Below are 23,312 nucleotides of genomic sequence, written 5' to 3' on the forward strand. Positions count from 1 at the left end.
TCGAGTCATTCCCAGACGCGCCTAATTAGGTTTCAATCGTGGCAATTATATTACTCTAGAAGAGGATCACGTCAGTTACGACTTTGAGCGAACTCTCTCAATAATTACAAACATTAAAAACTTAAGGCTCGGGTGGATTATCTTTCGAACGTGATCTTGTTTTTTTTTTATTTCGCTAATTCGAAATGATCTAGAATTGCTATTCAGTTTTGCATAGCCCTGGAGTGTACAAAAATTATCATTGTACAATCAAAAAAACGTTGAAAAAAGCTGAACATTTTCAAAGAGCGTTTTTGAAATTTAGAATTAGCCCGTTAACTAAAAAAATTACATTTCAGTGTTATCAAATATTTTATTCACCATCAATCGAAAAATGTAGCTAATAAATTCTATATTTTAAATTTGTTAAATATAGTTTCACTTTGAACAATCTAGGGAGGTAATCCCTTTTTAATATTGTCAAAATTTAATATTATTGCCGATCTCTGTTCGGCAAAAATAATGTTTTTCGCCACGGCGGGCGGAAAGGTCACATTTTCCGCCTACGCCGTGACGAAAAACAACGTTCTCACCACGGGAGGTAAAATAAAGGACCCTTACCCACGTGCTTACCACGTGGTAATTCTCCACGTGGGCACGACTAGAGATGCAAATGCGTCACATGACCCGTCATATAACGGTCATGTGACCGTCATTGACGGTCACATGACGAGGCGTTCATGACAGCTGTCACAATTCCCCCTCCCCCTTCTGTGACCATCACAACTTGTCAAGAAAAAATGACAGTCATTTTTCATCTATACAGATAAAACTTTATTTTTTTCTCGGTAAATTTTCAGTTGAATTCCTTTTGTATTGGCCTAATCCGCATTTTGAAATGGAAATCACGTTTTTTTTCCATCCATATAGATGAAACTATTTTGTTTTATTCATGACCGTCACAAATTGGAAATTAGTTATGACCGTCATTATGCAACTATATAGATGGTTTGACAACAATTTGGTTACAAATGATTTGTAACAATCATTTGTAGTTGGAAAATTTGCGCGTCACATGACCGTCATTTTTTGGTCATATGACGCGATCTAAAAAATGACGGTCATGTGACGCTGAACGATTTCAAAGAGCGTTTTTGAAATTTAGAATTAGCCCGTTAACTAAAAAAATTACATTTCAGTGTTATCAAATATTTTATTCACCATCAATCGAAAAATGTAGCTAATAAATTCTATATTTTAAATTTGTTAAATATAGTTTCACTTTGAACAATCTAGGGAGGTAATCCCTTTTTAATATTGTCAAAATTTAATATTATTGCCGATCTCTGTTCGGCAAAAATAATGTTTTTCGCCACGGCGGGCGGAAAGGTCACATTTTCCGCCTACGCCGTGACGAAAAACAACGTTCTCACCACGGGAGGTAAAATAAAGGACCCTTACCCACGTGCTTACCACGTGGTAATTCTCCACGTGGGCACGACTAGAGATGCAAATGCGTCACATGACCCGTCATATAACGGTCATGTGACCGTCATTGACGGTCACATGACGAGGCGTTCATGACAGCTGTCACAATTCCCCCTCCCCCTTCTGTGACCATCACAACTTGTCAAGAAAAAATGACAGTCATTTTTCATCTATACAGATAAAACTTTATTTTTTTCTCGGTAAATTTTCAGTTGAATTCCTTTTGTATTGGCCTAATCCGCATTTTGAAATGGAAATCACGTTTTTTTTCCATCCATATAGATGAAACTATTTTGTTTTATTCATGACCGTCACAAATTGGAAATTAGTTATGACCGTCATTATGCAACTATATAGATGGTTTGACAACAATTTGGTTACAAATGATTTGTAACAATCATTTGTAGTTGGAAAATTTGCGCGTCACATGACCGTCATTTTTTGGTCATATGACGCGATCTAAAAAATGACGGTCATGTGACGCTGAACGATTTCAAAGAGCGTTTTTGAAATTTAGAATTAGCCCGTTAACTAAAAAAATTACATTTCAGTGTTATCAAATATTTTATTCACCATCAATCGAAAAATGTAGCTAATAAATTCTATATTTTAAATTTGTTAAATATAGTTTCACAAATAGTTCTATCGGTAAATAGTTATAGTTTCAGATCGCGTCATATGACCAAAAAATGACGGTCATTTTGCATCTCTAGGCACGACTCCCTTATTTTCCCTCCGTTGATGGGAAATATACTATTTTCTCAGTATAACCAGTATCACCACCCGATACAAATCGACAAGTCACAAACCCCCCAATCCCTTCCCGCGCTTATTCAACCCCAACCACCCACGTGACCCCCTCTCCACGCACGCGCGGATGCCCCGCGCCCGACGCAGGCGCTCAACTCCCCCTTCAACCGAAACAGCGAACGGAGAACTGAACCGGATCAAGTCGGCGGCCTGGGCAAGTGCGATCGGCCGAGTTGGGCGCCAGAGCTTAGCGCGGTCGGTTCGGTCGGTACTCGAGGTCAAGAGTTGTTCGAGGGAAAAAACCAGCAAAGTACACCTGATTATTAAGGAATAAAGGACAATGGCACTGTTTAGATTGAGCGCTGCACGTTGCCTGGAGGTGCAAGTGAGTTTACCCTCATTTCAATTTTTCCCTCTGTCATCTCTCGTCACCTGCAATCACCTCTGTATTATTATTTAACCGCATTACCTTCTTGCACACACCACGAATCTATAAATTGCTCGACGAAATTTGAAACGTGTGATACAGCAGGCGTCTTCACCACGATGAGAACATTTTTCACTCGCTATAAATACCCCAAAATATTCGAGCACTCGGGCTGATAAGATTGACAAGGTGATATCGTGATTGTAGTTATTTTTGCCGTTGTAATGATTTTTATGTGAAAAAATGAGGTGTCTTTTTTCTCTAGTTTAGAACGCCATAGCAGAATGCCGTTTTATCGACGGAATTTGCACGTTAGCGTGCCCTTGTCTTACCTTACTTTCATTTATCCAAAATCACTGTAAAACCATTTACCCCCCCCCCCCCCCCCCCCCCCCCCNCCCCCCCCCCCCTAACCCTTCCCCCTTTAATGTTCTTAATTATTATTATTTTTTTAATAATGAAAATTGAACATTAGCAGTTTTAATTTTTTTTCTGCTCTACGAGGAAATAATTGGAAAGTTTATCCTCAAATAGCGGTTTTTTTTTCATCTCGTCATTTCGATTGTAACTTGTCTTATAATAGAAACGGATAAATCGGTTGCATAGAGGAGTTTAGCGGTGGATGGAATCGAAATATGCTATGTTCATGCGCTCTTCGTGACAGAGGAGCTGTCAATAATTACGTAAGCCACGAGGGTAGAGATTTCTTTTAATTTTTTTAATTTTCTTTGGGGGGATCAATTAGCAGGCTGGGGTTCTTGGGGATTGGGTGAGGGGATTTGGGAGGTTTAGGGTGAGGAGTTGCTCCTCGTGGTTTGGGGCAGGTTGGAAGTCAAGTTAGATGGTGGTTTAGGCGAGTAATCGATAGGTCAGACTGGATTCGTGATATGCAATGTGCAGTTTTTGTGTGGACAGGTTTGTGTGTAGGTAACAAATGCACATGAGTCGGCATTCACATGGGGAGAAGTGGGCTTCGGTGCTTCGTGACCTCGTCACACTCACCCCGCTATTACGTAATTCGTATGGACGAATTTTCAAGGTGATCACTGACCTTCTTTGCGGGAGATTTTTTAGAGTGCGAGGGGATATTGAGGTTTAGGGGCTGGTGAGGGGGTTTTTGGGAGGCGGACAGTTAATTTGATTTGGGAGAAAAAAGTTGGAGTATTTTCAAATGCGATAACATAAAATTCCTATTTTTAAGGAAACTATGGAATTTTAGGTCTCACTAGAAATTCAATGGAATTTCGAATTTTTAAGGGATCAGTGACCTTCTTTGCGGGAGATTTTTTAGAGTGCGAGGGGATATTGAGGTTTAGGGGCTGGTGAGGGGGTTTTTGGGAGGCGGACAGTTAATTTGATTTGGGAGAAAAAAGTTGGAGTATTTTCAAATGCGCTAAAATAAAATGCCTATTTTTAAGGAAACTATGGAATTTTAGGTCTCACTAGAAATTCAATGGAATTTCGAATTTTTAAGGAATCAGTGACCTTCTTTGCGGGAGANGATTTGAGTTGGGAGAAAAAAGTTGGAGTATTTTCAAATGCGATCAAATAAAATGCCTATTTTTAAGGAAACTATGGAATTTTAGGTCTCACTAGAAATTCAATGGAATTTCGAATTTTTAAGGAATCAGTGACCTTCTTTGCGGGAGATTTTTTAGAGTGCGAGGGGATATTGAGGTTTAGGGGCTGGTGAGGGGGTTTTTGGGAGGCGGACAGTTGATTTGAGTTGGGAGAAAAAAGTTGGAGTATTTTCAAATGCGATAACATAAAATGCCTATTTTAATGAAAACTGCAATTTTAGGTCTCACTAGAAATTCAATGAAATTTCGAATTTTTAAGGGGATCAGTGACCTTTGTGGGAAATTTTGAGGGGAACAAATTGGAGAATGTAAAAATTCAATAAATACGATCCTTAAATTCTAAGGAAAACCATGGGATTTCAGTTCTCACTAAAAGTTAAATGAAAATTTGGAATTTTTAAGGTGATCAGTGACCTTTGTGGGAGATTTTTTAGACTGTGAGGGGAAAATGGGAAAATGTAAAAATTCAATAAATACGATCCTTAAGTTCTAGGGAAAGCCACGGGATTTCAGGACTCACTAAAAATTCAATGAAATTTCGAATTTTTAAAGTGATTAGTGACCTTTTTTGCGGGAGATTTTTTAGAGTGTGAGGGAAAAATGAGATTTAGGGGCAGGTGAAGGGGAATTTTTGGGAAAGGGACTGTGAATTTTATTCGGGAGGAAAAAAATTGGAGTATTTTAAAACTCGATAAAATAAAATCACTAAGTTCTAATGGAAACAATGGAATTTCAGGTCTCACTAAAAATTTAATGAAATTTCGAATTTTTAAGGCGATCATTGACCTTTGTGGAAAATTTTTTAGACCGTGAGGGGAAAATTGAGATTTTAGGGGCAGTTGAATGGGAATTTTTGAGAGAGTGACAGCGAATTTTCTTTGGGAGGAAAAAATTGGAAAATGTAAAAATTTGATTAATACAATCCTTAAATTCTAATGAAAGCCATGGAATTTCAGGTCTCACTAAAAATTCATTAAAATTCCTTATTTTGAAGGTGATGACGTTCATAGGAGATTTTTCAGACTGTCAGAAAAAAGTTGAAATTTTAGGGACAGTCGAGTAGGAATTCTTCCGCTAGTGACAGTAAATTTGATTTAGAAAATAATATGAAGCATGTCAAAACTTGACAAATATAATCCTTAAATTGGAAGAAAAAATCATGGAGTTTCAAGTCCTCATAAATATTCAATGAAATCCTCAATCTAACAGTGGGATGATACGAATTCCGCAACTTACCTGAATTTTCAATCAAGTCACTAATATTCTGTCCCAAATTGGACTTAATCTTCAATAGAGTAATAATTCAAAAATGTATTTTCCTGAATTTTCTAATTTCTATTTACAATTCCTATTGATTTCAGCAAATTGTGAATTCTGAATACCAAAACATTTCCCCAATTTTTAGTTATTTTTATTGCTAGGAAATCGGCATTTCATTGGATTTTCAAGATGAAATATTCATCATTCAAGAATATCTTCCTGGAATTCTCCAATGAAAAAAAATTCTATTCTACCATCAATAATTCCAACATTCCTAACTCAGCGACACAAACATTCCTGAACAAACGATTCCCATCACTATTTATTACCTGTCGCACACAAATTCCTTTCTACTCTTCCTTATTTGATAGCTGAATGAACAAAGTGGAATATTGAATGGTCCAAGAACATTCCTTCCCCCAACGAAAGATGAAAATGCTTCAAGAGCAGACCTATACATTTTGGTCAAACACTTATAAATGAGCCAGGGTTTTGCAAGCGTTTACTAAAATTAGCAACAATTCGAGGTTGAAACATTGCCCTGCTTACCTGAACCAGATCAATCAGTGACAATGTAATCATCCCCAGCTGCCAATTTCGTGACCTCCACCGATGAATTATGTGTTATGACGGCATCAGCACGTCACTCCTCTCACGATCATATGATCAGAGCCCTCATGAAGGAATATTTCAGTAGTGAAGTGGTCAAACGGTTTAAGTCAATGCCATTCTAGCGCCAGTTCTCGATGAATATCTCAAATTCTAAAGGAGTTGGCAAAATTTTCCTAAAAAATTGCAGGCGGCTGTATCTTCGATACAGCTGTAATTGTACGTGGATACACGGACGAAAAAATTTTGTAGAAAAACCTATCGAATTCGTTAGAAAATTCTGTTGAATTTCTATTGAACTGTTCAGTAAAAAATATTTCAGTAGAAAAAGTCAATAGAATTCAATTTTTCTATATAACTTATTCTATTGAGATTTTTTTTATAGAATTTCCTCGGCTCAAATTTCCTAAGTTTTTTCGTTTGATTTTCTTGATGANTCCTTATTTGATAGCTGAATGAACAAAGTGGAATATTGAATGGTCCAAGAACATTCCTTCCCCCAACGAAAGATGAAAATGCTTCAAGAGCAGACCTATACATTTTGGTCAAACACTTATAAATGAGCCAGGGTTTTGCAAGCGTTTACTAAAATTAGCAACAATTCGAGGTTGAAACATTGCCCTGCTTACCTGAACCAGATCAATCAGTGACAATGTAATCATCCCCAGCTGCCAATTTCGTGACCTCCACCGATGAATTATGTGTTATGACGGCATCAGCACGTCACTCCTCTCACGATCATATGATCAGAGCCCTCATGAAGGAATATTTCAGTAGTGAAGTGGTCAAACGGTTTAAGTCAATGCCATTCTAGCGCCAGTTGTCGATGAATATCTCAAATTCTAAAGGAGTTGGCAAAATTTTCCTAAAAAATTGCAGGCGGCTGTATCTTCGATACAGCTGTAATTGTACGTGGATACACGGACGAAAAAATTTTGTAGAAAAACCTATCGAATTCGTTAGAAAATTCTGTTGAATTTCTATTGAACTGTTCAGTAAAAAATATTTCAGTAGAAAAAGTCAATAGAATTCAATTTTTCTATATAACTTATTCTATTGAGATTTTTTTTATAGAATTTCCTCGGCTCAAATTTCCTAAGTTTTTTCGTTTGATTTTCTTGATGAGAAGAAAAGTAAAATAGAATGAAAAAAACTTAGAAAATTTGAGTCGAGCAAATTCTATGGAAAATATATGAAAAGAATAAGTTATATAGAAAAATCGAATTCTGTTGACTTTTTCTATTGACTGTTTTCTGTTGAACATGTGAATAGAATCAGCTAAAAACTAATAGAAAGTTTAATAGAAATTCAATAGAATTTTCTAACGAATTCGATAGGTTTTCTATTAAATTTTTTCGTACGTGTACGTCCATGGTCTTTCCTTCTTGCTCGAATGTCCTAGAAACTCCTTGCATTCCCTCGAATTTTCTAGAAACTCCCTGAATTTCCTCGCAATTTCCAGTAACTCCTTGAATTTTTTCGAAATTTCAAGAAACTTCTCGAGTTACCTCAAAATGGCTAGAATTTTCTAGAATTCCGATAGATAGCGCTGCACATAAGGACCGTTTTCCAAATTGAAACCATAATCGTATTCACGTCAAAATCTTTTTTGTAAAAAAAAGTGAATGTGACTATCGAAAAAGATCTTACAAAAATTTCGCTTTCTTCAATTCCGAGTTATTCAACAAAAATTTAAACTGGGAACTGAGTCGACTTAAACCGATTGACCACTCCACTACTGATTTCGTTTGATGACTGAAGATTCCACTATCATCGCACATCCGTTGAAAAATTATAGCTCTGAGAATCACCATTTCGAGGGGATTGTCATTCAATCTCTTATCAATCGTCAGCTGCTCGAGGGGATACAATTACCGGGAAATTATTTGCTGCGGTCGTATAAATGATGAGCCTCTTTCATTTGACATGTGCACTTTTTTAAAACCCAGCGATCTGTTACGCAAGGGTACGCGATCCTTGAGAAATTGTGTTTATCCTCATTATCTTTTTTAATTAATTACCGGGGGGCATGTTATTACGAATGATTATGCAGTACGAATTTCCGCGAGGTGCAAAAAATCAACGTCATCCAGAACTGAGAGGAATCATTTTTGTTGAGACAGGAGATACAATGAAGTAGAATTACTTCCGCGCAGCGTCACGAGCACATGATTTTTTTCAATGCTTCTGTGTCATTTAGGGATAGTATTTAGTCCCGAGTGGAGCGTAATTGGTCACGTGGAGAATTCAGTTGCGGAGCGGTAGGACGATTTGAGGATATCTCAGTACTTTGGCTATTTTTTTTAGAACTTTCAGTTGAGCCCCATTTGATCCCAAGTGTTCCCGACATTTTATATTAATTTTATTGTTTAAACATTGCCGGTCTGAATTTGAATCTCGATATTAAACCGTCAAAAAATATATAAAAATGGGAAAAAAGTTAGAAAGTTTACTTTTGGAGGAAGATTGATGAAATAATTAAAAAATTGCAATTTTTTAAATATTAGGAGCTTGTTGTATAAATGATTTATAAACAATCAAATTCGACCATAAAAATCATTAGTTTGGAATTGTAATAAATTTATTAATATTCAGAATTTTAACAGAAAGCGATTTCATGTCTAAAGAAATTAGGTTACCGAAAATTTAAACAATTTCAATTATGTAGGGGAGGTTGGGTAAAACGGATACTTTTGACTTTTTTAAAAATGTTAATGAGGCTTTGAAATGCTGATAAAATTTAATAATTTTTTTTTTCAAAACAAAGAACAATTCCTTCCCTTTGTGACGAGCCTAAACTGAGCTCAATTGATCAACTTGTTTCTGTGTTATGAATAATTTAAAAAAAGTCTAAAGTGTCCGTTTTACCCCACCCTCTCCTATTCATAAATAACGAATTTAAAAAAAATGATAATTTTATGCAAAATGTAATTTGAATGACGCTGAATATTCATAATTTTTTCAAATTTTTCTCACAAAACTTAATTCACAAATTTGAGAATTGAAAATGATTGAATCTGTAATGTGGTCTGTACCAAACTGTAAAAGATACTTGGATATCCTTAAATCGTTTTACCGCTTCGCTACTGAAATCTTCATGATAACTCCACGTAATATAGAAATCAGTCATCGGTGTTTGAAAACGTCGTCGGGCAATCCAACATATGTAGGAGATAGGAGTTATAGCGTGAGGGGACCACGTGGCATGACTCCTTGTCTCCCCTACATCTGAACATATCACACGATGCGTAAGTTAAAATTGTTAAAAATTTAATGCAGATGATAAACCGCACAATGAGTTTGATCGCTTTGATTAATTTAAGTGACTGATAATACATTATCGCGGGGGAATGAATCAAGTGGTAGGCGGAAATAGCGTGGTCGAAATTTCTAGAAAGAATACGTTGTATCGGTGGCCTTGAGCTTTTCCGTTATTCTTTTTTTCCGCGTGTCGCACGGAGTTTACGTAAAACCCAACAAAACAATGCGATTTTTTCTCGTGAAATTGTGCAGCTGAATAATAGATTTAATGCCATTTTTTCATGATTTTTTTGCAATAGTAAATTAAAATAGTTGTGACGTTACGAAATAATGAGGATGCTAATTTTTTTTGTTAATTTGATGAACGTTTTGGTTTTTTGCGGGGAAAATGTTGAAAAATCTGGATTTAACTAAACATTTTATGTGAAAATCAACATTTACATTGTGATTAGTGATTTTTTGATTACTGATTTTTTTTTCATTAGATGCATAAAAATTGAGATATTGTTCCTGTTAAGAATTTGTAAATTAAGATGAGTACATATTTTTAGAAAAAAAATTTGGCCAAATCGCATTCATAAATTGGGAAGCGATTTTATCAAAACACGCATTAAAAAAAAAGCATTTATCTTCGTTTAGCAATTCACCACAGGTTTGAGCTCACACAAAATGATCTACCGTTTTGTGAGCTTTGGAATCGTAGCTTTTTTCGCCATTTAATTACCGTTTTGTTTTTTTTTATCTTTAAAACCCAGAATTTAATCTGGCTTCTTATGTGAAAATCATCATTTTCATTATGATTAAAGTTTAAAATCTCAACTTATCCTCATTAGATTCCGAATAACTTATAATTAATAATGATTTTATATAAATAATTTTTCCTAAGTAGATGTGAAAAAATCGATCAATTTATAAGCAAGTACCATTATTCATTAATGTAAAAATTTAATTTGGACGGTACCAATTACATTCAAATTTTTTCAAATTCTCACGTAATTTAGTTCCAAAATTCTCAAAACAGAAGATGTCCAAACCCAATCAAATAACAATAAATCTAAAATGCGCGTATACATGAATTTCATAAAATGAAAAATATTTTCCCCGTAAACATACCGTTTTGAATGTTTGCCCCACACCATCATAAATTCATGCGAATATATGCGGAATATTTGCCCCATTTTTTGTGCGAGACATCACGCGTGAGACATCAAACATGCTCCACATTCATCTTTGCATACTTCAATGTCATGTTTTACCATATGCACCTGAGGATTCGTTAATCGTACGATCTCATGACGCGATTCGAGTTACAGTAATGTCAAGCAACTTATCTTCAGCGCGTCACACTGGTAATAGCGTCTATTACGTAATTCCCAAGGTGCTGAACAAGTCGAACTTCACTCTTTCATCCGACAAATGCAATATTCAAGAGGATAATTGCGCCGAGTTTTTAATCCATCCGCAAATATTTTCGTTAGGCCGTCACGCACGTCAAATAAATAAATTCATGCACAGGTGTGTGATAATCAATCCCACACGCCCCTTCATCGGTGAATTTCCTAGTATGTCCGACGCGTCACAACCTCAGGCCGATGGATGGGGTCATGCGTGTTCAATGTCAAAGGGAACTGAAACGTGTTTGATTATTATAGCGGAATTAGTGTTTTACGAGAGTTTCATGAGGTCTTTAGCCGGATGACTGGTACTGTCAATTGGATGATCGCACCCAATCCTCGTACATGTGGGCCTTTTCGTCGTGTTAAGGGTTTCAGGCGAGTTGGTCATATTTTTTCGGCGCAGCTAAAGTTGTCTGGGCACAGCTCGATCTGAGAGATTACTAAAAACCGCGAGGGATTGACAAATTTTGCATATTGCAGAAAAATCAGACATTTCATTGAGCAGAAGTGTTTTTTTTACGGCCTTTTGAGTCCTCTGTTTTTAGTCTCACTAGATCTGTGCGCGCTTATCTTTTTATTGTGAAAATGAAGAAATCGAATTTATTAAACTTCATATACTCGTAGATGTTTTATAAATATTGATAATGACTTAAAGAGAATTAAGAGAATGAAGAGTGAATCATCAATGAATAATTTTTAATTTTCGATTAATTCTTTTTTTTACTTTTTAAAATAATCTGATTAAAATCTGTAATTATTGAAAAATTAGGGAAAGGTTATGAATTAACTTCCCAGAAAACTGAAAAAATTTCTTGAATTCTTCGGAAAATTCCAGTTTTCCAGATAACCGTAGCTCTTCAAAGATTTTTCTCGAATTATTTGGGAAACCGACGAATTTTCATGAATTTTGTAGAGTTCAGAATTTATGTATAAAAATCTGAGAAGCAAGAATTGATCATTTGTGCGTATGATAAATATGAAAAAATTAAAATTTGGGAACTGCAGGATACTTTGCGAGTTAAAAAAATTTAGAAATACTGTTTTTTTTCTCATGGTGAACAATCAGAAAATTTAGATATGTGTTGATATAAAGACAAACTTCACACATGAAAAAATTGAAAAATGTGATGCAGAAAATTTTTTTGGAATCTGAAGAATTTGAAAATTCCGGGGATTTTTTTCAGCGACTACTTACTTCACGTGAGTCATTGACCAATCAGAATTGAGGATTAGCGGTCAGGCAGTATCAAGATATTTCGATACAAAACAACTTCGTTTCTTTCATCTTTAGTAAATAAGGAGGATTTCGGCACTCTATCCAACCCTACACGTATAGGCCTTCTAGCAGAAGTTTATCCTTCGGAGGGTACCCCCACTCTACGTAATTTCCACACATATGCTTGTCCCCCACTCCAAAAATCCACGGATATTCTTCTGGAAGACAGCCTATATAAAAAAAGCGTGTAGAAATTTTCTATGAGAATTGCGTATAAAAATTCTATAGGATTTCCGTGTATGATCTTCGGATATTTCTATACGAATTATTTCTGTACATAAATTTTTACATAAATTTTTGTATTTATACGAAAGATGTCTAAACGCTTCAGAGCGGAGCTCCAGAGCGGAGCTCCAGAGCGTTTAGACATCTTTCGTATAATTACAAAAATTTATGTAAAAATTTATGTACAGAAATAAAATCATAGTAATAGAAAGGTGCAAATTCTAATAGTATTGCAAAATATTACGAATCTAATGATTGTCGACTGATCGCTGATTCATATTCATTCATGGTCTCGACTATGACAGGAAAAGAGAAAGGAATAGTAAACTGAAAATTAAAAAACAACAAAAATCCATTCGTATGAAAATTGCTAATTTATTAGGAATAATGACTCTACTCATGCATGAAAATATACAATTATCGACTCATTTCTTTTTCAATGTGATGTGTGTTTTAGTTTTTCAAACAAATAATGTTGAAACCCCGCGTTTAACACAGCGTCTTATGAGAAAATCAGTAATTTTGAACGTTTCGAGTGCAAAGAAACAGAAGAACCTAATTTTTTTTTCATTGACTGTTAGAAAGCCCGAGATTTTTGAATATCGTTCTTCAAGGACATTTCAACGTTTTTTTTACGGAAAGAAAATGTAATAGAGGCGGGATTGTTTTCCTTGACATCGAATGGATTATCTTATCTTTTATCAGAGCACCTTCATTTTACATTAAATATTGGCTTTGGAGACACTGATAAGCTCCTTTGTAGGGAGATTTTGATAATTTACATGAAAAGACGAAGAGTGTGTCAGTGTCATGGGTCAAAGTCATGAAATTAGAGAAAGACTCCGTAGCTACTGATCAATTCAATATGAATATTCAGCGTTGTTAGAAAAAAATGAAATTTCATGGACAGTTGACTATTAATTTCCAGGACAGTGACACTGAATGCGGTTGAAGCGAATAAATGTGAACTTTCAGTTTTCACTGAAAATTCAGTAAAACTCCAGAATTTTCAATCTAATATGAATATTCAGTGCCAAATTACATTAAATTTTCAGTGAAATCTTAAATTTCATAATTTTTCGCCCTAAATCGCATTTAGTGTCAATGTCCTGAATATTAAAGAATATATTTACCGGAATTTTCTGGTTTTCTATTCAGTAGCGAAGCGGTAAACCGGGTTAAGTCGATTTTGACTATTAGCCAGTTTTTGACGAATATCTTGGAATCTAAAAGAGATAGAAAAATTTTTGTTATGACCTTTTTATAGCCCTTAATTGGTTCTACAAAAAAGGTCATGAGAAAAATTTTGCTATCTCTCTTAGGTTATGAGATATTCATCAAAAACTGATCAAAAGTCAAAATCGAGTTGACCCGGTTTACAGCTTCACTACTGTATTCATTTTCAGGGAAAAATGGAACTGAAATTTACAGTTTTCTTTGATTTTTTCACTAAATTCTGAATTTTCAATGACGAAATTCCTTGAAATTTCGGTGGTAATAAATTCGATAAAAATTTCCAAAAAGTATACCGGAAATATCAAACAGAAATTTTTATAGTGAGTGCGGCAAAAGGAATCCTGTTTTATTTATCAGTGATTTCCAGAAGAAACTTGATAATTCCCAAATTTGACGTGAACTTTAGGATTTCCTTGACTGAATTAACACGATTTTTCGGTCTAATTGAGTTGAATTTTTAATAAATCAAAAGTCAGGAAAGCAATTACTTAAATTTTCGCAATTTTTATTCATTTTTACTGAATAATTGAACTGAAATCCGCAGTTCCTATCGACTTTCCCATTAAACTGTCATTGTTCAATGACAAAATTTCTTGAATTTCCCAGGGAATTCATGAATTTAAAGTAGAAATAAGAATATTAACTGCCAAATTGAGATTTCCAATTAATAAACAAGTCAGGAATGTATTCACCTGAATTTTCCAATCACAAAATCATCTGAAATTCCAGTAGAAAAGTAAAAACAGGAGTCCTCAACCCCTTCACACAGCCATTCATCATGAGCAACGCCCAGAAACAATGTGATTAATCGTTATCACAGTATCAGTCAACTATCAAAAAAGAGTAATTACTTCGTGGAATGAGAACGCCCCACATCCCACTAAAAATCGATGAAACATATGGAGAACAGGGATGGCCCTCAATCTTCCGATTCTTCGATATTAAAGGAATTTCCGACTTGCATTGATCAAGTTTTAAAAATACTAATCGAAATTAAAAAATGTAAAATAATTGATAATCTAAGTATCCAATTGATGATGAATTAAATATTTAAAATACGGAGCTATAAATTTTCTATTACGTAGATAACACTAAATTTCTTACAAGGGATTCCCGATTATCCAAATAATCGTTAATCTTCCCAACTCAGTTTTTCAAATTTGACAATTTAAATTGATGATTACCCCAATAATTGAAATTTTTAACTGATATTAACTAATTGACTACTTAATAATTTAACAGTAATTATAATTCATGAATAGGGCTATCTCTGATGGAGAAAGGGTCGCAAAAAGGCCCTCTATATTCAATATTCCACTTCAATCCGCAGAATGAACGCAGTTAAATACCCACTGCGACCTTCGAACCGCCGGAATTCGACGCACTTTAAACCGGTAAAATCATAATGGCTGCAGTGGTCCGGGATCGCTCCACTTACCCCGATAATTGCAAATGGACAGAACGGAACTGTTTCAAACAACCGAAATGAAGGGAAAAAAAATGCAGATACAATACGACCCAGTTCTTCCAGTAGTTCGCGATAGTGAAACATTCCGCCTTTCTTTTTTCATGCCGCATAAACTCTCTACGTCACTCCCGTCATCGTCAAGTCCGCCCATTCATCGAAGAACATTGAACACTAATTAGGGTTTTTTTAAATTATTTTATTACACTTTACATCATTTTTATGATTTGTTGGAGGAGAGGGTGCGGCGAAATGGACATTTTTTATTTCTATTTATTCACTTATTTTTTATTTATTTATTCACTCACTTTTATTCATTCATTTGTTTGTTTATTTATTTTGACGATTGATACATTATACTATGTGACAGGGAAATCTCTGAATACATGAATAATGCAGAGTTTATGCAAATACGTCGCAGAAAACCAGAATTGAAAATGTAAAAGCAGATATTTCTCAGCAAAAATAAGGAAGAAGTGAAGCTCAGCACAACAACGATATTCAAGAGACAAATTTGGAACAAAATAAATTTAAAAAATAGATCTAAATTTTGTTTTGTTTTTGTGATGAACGTTTTCAACTCGGAACCACTGAATTAAAATGATGAGCTTCTTGATTTTTTTCAATAAAAAAAATTATTCCATTTCATCAAAATCTCAATAAATTATTAACATTTTAAAAAATTCCAAAATGTTGTTTTTTTCGTAAATAACTCAATAGTGAAGCGGTGAAATGGTCTAATTTTGAATATTGGGCGGTTTTTAGTGAATATCGCGGAATCTGCGGCAGATACCAAAATTTTTGTAATAACCTTTTTTGTAAAGCGAAATAAGAGCTACAAAAAAGGTCATTATCAAAATATCGCTATCTCCGTCGGATTTGGAGATATTCCTCGGAAACTAAGAGCTCAATCAACTTGAATCGTTTCCTAATAAAAAAATTTTACTTCATGGCTATTGCCTGCAATTATTTGCTGCTGAGTCTCGCCACACAATTAATTAAATAAACAAATGAATTCTGCTCCACTGACCAGTGCAAAACTTCATAATTCAATTCATTTCCCACGTTTTCGTTTTTTCCACTAAAATTGCATTTTCTAATTTTTGTTATTTTTAATTCCCCTCCGATAAAATTGCAGCATCACTCATGATTTTCCCTGATTTTCGCAGAAACTGAGCGCCCCAGTAATTCTCCGTCAGTTGTCGTCCGAATCAACTGACCTGAAGAAGATCCTCACGGAAAAAATACCGCAGGAGCAGGAGCGGATCAAGGCCTTCAGGAAGAGCCATGGCTCGACCAAAGTCGGCGAAGTCACCGTTGACATGGTATGACATATCAAACGTCGTTAGTTTAAATTTAATTTGCATGATTAGTCTCGAACGAGACACTGTATTTATCGCACCACGGTGTGATGCCACGACAATCTTTCTCCCCGTCTCTCTCCCTTCTTTTCTCTCGTGATACTCACATTCATCACTGATTGTGATTGCACGAGCCTCTCGTCTCAATGTGTTGCACTCAAGTGCACATGTGTGGCGAGAAGCAAGGTTATTGCGGCAGAGCGCGTGCCAATTCTATGATCGTGATAATGTCATCAGTGACGGGGAACGCGGCTTTCCTCTGAGTAACTGATACACTAGATTTTTTTGTTAATTGAATGTAACTGCCTCGGGGATCATGATGTTCGTTGTAATCTGAGTGAGCGATCAAATTGCTTTTCAGGAGAATTTATTTCTGATTTTTTTGTGGTCAGACAAGTTCAATGTTGACATTTGGAATAAAATTGTTTGGAATATTAGATAATTAACCGACGTGACACTAAGATAGATTTCATTGTGGGGAATTGATAATAAAAAAATTAATTGTGTGAATTTTAATCCAATATAGTAATTAAAATTCCTGGAAATTATGAAAATTCAAGCGATTGTTTCAATTTTCAACTCATACATAAGAATTTTGATAATTGAATGTAACTGCCTCGGAGATCATGATGTTCGTTGTAATCTGAGTGAGCGATCAAATTGTTTTCAGGAGAATTTATTTCTGAATTTTTTGTGGTCAGACAAGTTCAATGTTGAAATTTTGAATGAAATTGTTTGGAATATTAGATAATTAACCGACGTGACATTAAGATAGATTTCATTGTGGGGAATTAATAATAAAAAAATTAATTGTGTGAATTTTAATCCGATAAGGTAATTAAACTAAAATTCAAGTGATTGCCTTCAATTTTCAACTGATGTACAAAATTTTTTTGATAATTTACCTCATTTTTCCATTACAAAAAAAAAACTCAACAGAACATTGCTTTCAACTGCAACACATGAGCCAAACCAAAAACTAAATACTCAATGTATAATTCAACAAGACTTTATTCATTTTTAATTATTTTGAATTTAAAGTTTTTAACGACGAAAGAGGGGAAACGAGGGGTTTTTATTTATTTGCTCAGTCTATCAAAAGAATAAAGAAAACCCTGATGAGTGTTTCCTTTCCTCGAAACCGAAACATTGGGTCATCGACAAGAATTCTTTTCGTTCTAATCATTTAATCATCCTCGAAGTACTGACGACCGCTTAGGCCAATTAACGCCCATCACAATTCAACATGAACGAGGGGAAAGTAATGAAATTTGGGTAGTAATGTAGGAGAATAATTAAAAAAAGAAAAAGAATTCTTGTCGATGAGCCGACGTTTCGGCCCCCGGGGAAGCCCTCATCAAGGCTTTCTTTATTCTGCTGATAAACCCATTCGTCGTCAAAAAGTTTAACTTCAAAATACTTAAAAATAAATAAATTCTTGTTGTATTCCATTCAACTAAATTTGGCGAATCCCAGTAAAGCGAATACTTTGCTTTCCAAAGAAAGAAGACTTTCTAAACCGCAAAACTTACAGCCATGAGGTAAAATCAAGTATTAAATACTCAATTAAAATAACTATTTCAACCCAACAATTGCAATCCCGTCTCACAATCCAACTTCAGTGACTTTCTCCTCACTCTTAACCCATTTAAGGCCCGGGTGTACTATCTTTCGAACGTTATCTCGATGTTTTTTTTCATCTTTCGTCATCTGAAATTGTCAATTGAATCCGGCATCATGCAGAAGTTTTGAAAAATTACGAATGAATAATCAAAAAAAAGTAGAAGAAATTCTTAATTTTTTCAAAGAGCATTTTTAATTTATATTGAAAATAAGTTGAATAACAAGAAATTGAAAAATTTATCTGATTTACGGTGACAAATGACAGCCTGTCACCCAATATCATGCATGGGGGAAGACTGATTTCGTAAATCTTTTTCCACACTGCACAGAGACATTTATTACGGAAAAGGCTCTTTGAAAAAATTTGTGATATTTTGGAGAATTTTTTAATCACACTTTTATCACATAAAAATGGCAGATGACTACCACTGTTTTGAAAATTGAGATATCTAGCTGTCACTTCCCATGAGGAGTTAGTGTTTTGTTATCCACCATGAAAAATGTCAGCCAATAGATAATTTGCCACAGCGAATCAGATATTTATATTTTCCACATTTTTCAACTCATTCTGAATCTCAATTAAAAACGCTCTTTGAGAAAGTTCAGAATTTTTCAATTTTTTTTTATCATTCCATCATAATTTTTGGGAATCTCTACCTGATGTACCACTTAATTGACAATTTTGGATTACGAAAGATAAGAAAAATTCAGATGACATTCGAAAGATAGTACACCCAGGCCTTAAACTAATTTTCATTACCTAAAAACCCCACTACCGGCACCACCCATTGAATCAAAATACTGAATGAATTCCCAGATGTACGGTGGCATGCGAGGGATAAAGGGTCTCGTGTGGGAGCCCTCAGTCCTCGACGCCGACGAGGGTATCAGATTCCGTGGCAAATCGATTCCCGAGTGTCAGAAGCTCCTGCCAAAAGCACCAGGTGGTGCTGAGCCCCTGCCCGAGGGTCTCTTCTGGCTCTTGATCACTGGTGACGTACCCACCGATGCTCAGGTCAAAGCCATCTCCAAGGAGTGGGCAGCCAGAAGCTCACTACCCGCTCACGTTACCAAAGCGCTCAACGATTTCCCAAAGCATCTCCATCCAATGTCCCAGTTCTCAGCTGCCATCACAATTCTCAACAGTGAGAGTGAATTCGTTAAGGCTTACAGCAGTGGTACCCACAAGAGCAAGTACTGGGAGTCCATTTACGAGGATTCCATGAATCTTATTGCCAAACTGCCAGTCATCGCTGCCACTATCTACCGTAATACTTATAAGAATGGAAAGGGGCTGGGGTCGGTTGACAGTGGAAAGGACTGGTCGTGGAATTTCGCTAATATGCTGGGATATGACAATCCTGAGTTCATTGAACTCATGAGACTGTACCTGACCATTCACTCTGATCACGAGGGAGGCAATGTTTCGGCTCACACTGTTCACTTGGTTGGATCTGCTCTTTCGGATCCCTATCTGTCCTTCGCTGCTGGTATTTATTACGTTTATTCGTTTAGAGCCTGTTGCACCAAGCCCTGTTGGCCAAATAATTTTTTCATAATTTTTCATAATTTTTTCATTTTTTTTTTCATTGAACCATTCACATGTACACTGGGAGAAAAACAGCAGACTTATCAAACAAGTCTTACTTGTGTGAAAAAAATCGTTTGTTAAAAATGATTAAAAAAGGATTTTTTGTAACAAATATGCGAAGCCTACGCCGAGATTGACAATTTTTATTGCAAAAATAGATTTAGTGTTGAAAAAAAATTGTATTTTCTGTGCAAGGAAGAAAGGTAATTTCTGGCACTACTTCTTCGAGGACTAGTAGTTTGTCGTTTCGGCTATTCAATAATCACAGATAAAAAGTGAATTCTTAAATGAAATAATAATAATGATATGACACAATCTTATAACTTAAAAATATTTCAGTAGCGAAGTGGTAAAACGGTACAAGTCAATTTTGACTATTGACCAATTTTCAATCAATATCTCAGAATCTAAGGGATATAGCAAAATTTCTGTTATAACTTTTTCTGTGGAGCTGATTGATTGCTACAACAAATGTAATTGCGAAAATTTTGCTATCTCCCTTAGATTCGGAAATATTCCTCAAAAACTTAACTGGGAGATGAGTCGACTTGAACCCTTTTACCACTTCGGTACTGATTTCTTGATAAAATTTTTTTCTACAAAAGATATTTTTATCTTGAAAAGACACCGTTTTGTCCGAATGATCCACCTCTTGAGCCAAATATTTCGTTGTTGTTGAATGCAGAACAATTATTTATGTTTGAGACTTTCAATTTTGAAACAATTTTTTTTTAGTAATTTTCAACTAACGATTTTCTTGGCCCAAACAAGATTTGTTTGAAGACTGGATCGTTTTTCTCTCAGCGTACAAGTTTACTCGGCTATAAAAAAAATTACATATATGCGTTACAGTATGTGAACACATATTTTTGTTAAATCTTTGGGTTGATTTGTCTCAAAACTGAACCAATGGCACATCGAATGTTGTTATGTATGTGTGTAGGTATGAATGGCCTTGCTGGACCCCTTCATGGTCTGGCCAATCAGGAGGTACTCGTTTGGCTGGAGAAACTCAGGTCGCAGGTGGGAGATGCACCCAGTGACGAGAAGCTCAAGGAGTTCATCTGGAATACTCTCAAGAGTGGACAGGTTGTTCCTGGGTATGGGCATGCCGTTCTCAGGAAAACCGACCCTAGGTACACCTGCCAGAGGGAGTTCGCTATGAAGCATTTGCCTAATGATCCACTATTCAAGGTTTGTTGTTTTATTTATTGAATTTTTTCGGGAATAACATAACACAAAATGAATACATTCTTAGTTATTATTTTTCATTTTTATATTTTTTATTTCCTCCAGATAATTATTGGATGGTCTTGAGAATAATAAATATAACATTTTATTTTTATTAGAAAATGAAAATGAAAATAATTGAATTAAAATTTTATGGTTATTTTTATTTCAATTTTATTATGTTAATTGAATTAAAATGAAAAAAAATGTCAATTTATATCTTCTAAAATTATTCATTCCACGAAGAAATCATGAATTTAATTGGATTTATCATTGTAATTCAGTATTTTTCATAAAAAGTCAATTGTTCGCACTAAAAATGATTTTTCTAAATCACAATAAATTTATTAATACTCAAAATTCTATCAAAAATCGATTTTATGCTCAAAAATGCTTTTAAATCTCTGAACAATTCCTATAGGGATTTCCTTCTTTTGAACATCAACCAAAAAAAAAGAATTCACTTGAATTTACTTATTCAAATCAATACCCCATAGAAACACTTCTTTCTCGCAATTAAACCATAATCATAATCAATTTATATTCAAAATTCTCCCAAAAATTGATTTCATGCGAAAAAAAAAATTGTCCGCCAAGAAAACAAGTTTCGTTTAATTAACTGATTTAATTTGCAAAAAATCTTTGCAAATCCTTAAAATCAATAGCTTCTTTTTAAATGAATGTTGTCCGCTTCTCATTTTTCTCATTATTCTCTCGGAATTTATCGATTCAGTGTATATATACATATATACTCACCTCAATGGTATTTCCTCCCTGCAGCTGGTGTCCCAAGTCTACAAAATCGTTCCTCCAATTCTCCTTGAAACCGGTAAAGTAAAGAACCCATGGCCCAACGTAGACGCCCACTCTGGTGTTCTCCTCCAGTACTACGGAATGAAGGAGATGAACTACTACACTGTCCTCTTCGGAGTCTCCCGAGCACTGGGTGTCCTCGCATCACTCGTGTGGGACCGTGCTCTTGGTCTACCAATTGAACGCCCCAAATCCCTCAGCACTGATCTCCTCATGAAGGCCGCCAAGGCAGCCTAAATGATTAATCATCATGTTTACTTAATTATTACGTTCGTATCAAACATCCAACATCAGCAGTGCGAATCGATCAATGAATTGTCGAGTAGAATTCTAATTTATTTCTCGTAAGTTGTCATTTTCCCTTTCTTCAGCGTTCATTTCAGCACCTCACTGTCAGTTTTCGGTGGATATCTCTTTTGCTACGTATTTAGCTCCAGATATATTCCACGATTACTGAGATTTATCTCCTTGTGACTATTACTAAAATTTATGAGCGAAAAAAAAACCCATCGAAACGACAATTCATCCTGCAATGTCATCCGCATTTAATTGACGAGATTCGCATTTTCATGTTGTTTCAACTCATTAAAATCGTGATGACGGTTCTAGGAAGATCTAGAAGCAACGAAAGAATAAACAAATTGAGAATAAAAACGACAGACGCAGCTTGAGCGATGCTGTGAAGATAATACTTGTAGGAAACAATAGAACTGTAATCTAGCTACTGAATTTAACCATTATTGCCTAGACATTTTGGAATTCCGTGGTTGAATTTCCAGAATTATTTAAACAAAAAGAAGTGAAGAAATAGACAAATAAAACGATTTAGAAGAAGTCATTGAACGGAATAAGAGTAGGAAAATTATAATGGGACAGCAGTGCTGAATGAAAAATTTGGTACTGCTACTAGTCTGGAGCGTTTTACCGAGTTTCATCCAGTTGACGAAATATTTACGAGTCCCTCAACAGCTCAGCCCGTAGTATTCGTAATTCATAACGTAAACCAATGGCTAAAGCACGAGTTGATGTTTTTTTTTCGTTAATTTCCACGCCCTCACCATTGTCATCGTAGCGATTCCGCAATTCTGTGAGGCTTCAAAGCCGTTATGCGTAAATTTTGTTTTCTTTCTGTGTGTACATTGAGACGATAATGCATGACCGATGGTTTATCTATCGTTATGATGAATGAATGAGTGTGTGACATGTAATTTATATAAACAATTTTAAGGAAGTCGTAATAAAGAAAAAGTCCCATGAATTTATTGCATTATGTTTGTTGCTCATTTTATTAAGATAATTTCAGTAATTATCCCCTCGACAATCTCATGGAATTGAATGGGAGATACTTCACCATCTACTCAGGATTTTTACTATATTTAGAAATCCATTGACTTTAATTAACAGAGAGGAGTTCGTCAGAATTACGAAAGAATGCTTCTTAATCGTCAATGGATTGACATTAATGGAATTAAATTGATCAAGTTTTTGCTTTTTTACTTTTCCAAGTTTTAAAAGGAAACCAAGTTTATTCGAGTCACAATATTCCACATATGGAAAAATCAACGGAATTCTGTGAGAATCTACTGGAAATTCAGACGTTTGATTTTTCAATAAAAAATTGGGAAAAAAATCCCTGGACATTAAATTTCCCCATTCTTTCCACTGTATTTTTCCTTTTTCATTACAAAAACCAAGAAAATAAAATCAGAAAAATTTGCATTGAATGAATTGTAGAAAAAAA

General features: G+C 35.0%; 1 protein-coding gene across 1 annotated transcript; it reads left to right on the forward strand.

Annotated features, from left to right (window-relative positions):
* Positions 1–2,435: 2,435 nt before the first annotated feature.
* Positions 2,436–22,829, forward strand: LOC107039886 (probable citrate synthase 2, mitochondrial). Its single transcript, XM_015259752.1, has 5 exons — positions 2,436–2,602; positions 16,123–16,278; positions 18,755–19,427; positions 20,472–20,722; positions 21,539–22,829. Exons 1-5 carry the CDS (start codon positions 2,558–2,560, stop codon positions 21,806–21,808), a joined length of 1,395 nt encoding a protein of 464 aa, XP_015115238.1. The 5' UTR covers positions 2,436–2,557; the 3' UTR covers positions 21,809–22,829.
* Positions 22,830–23,312: the final 483 nt, after the last annotated feature.

This window comes from Diachasma alloeum, unplaced genomic scaffold, assembly GCF_001412515.2.
Source record: "Diachasma alloeum isolate Michigan unplaced genomic scaffold, Dall2.0 Dall_scaffold_00308, whole genome shotgun sequence".
Classification (NCBI taxonomy): Eukaryota; Metazoa; Arthropoda; class Insecta; order Hymenoptera; family Braconidae; genus Diachasma; species Diachasma alloeum.

Coding starts and splice junctions, on each gene's coding strand:
- LOC107039886 (XM_015259752.1), top strand. CDS start 2,558: ATGGCACTGTTTAGATTGAGCGCTGCACGTTGCCTGGAGGTGCAA. Junction 16,279..18,754: donor GCGAAGTCACCGTTGACATG/GTATGACATATC, acceptor ATGAATTCCCAG/ATGTACGGTGGCATGCGAGG. Junction 19,428..20,471: donor CTATCTGTCCTTCGCTGCTG/GTATTTATTACG, acceptor GTATGTGTGTAG/GTATGAATGGCCTTGCTGGA.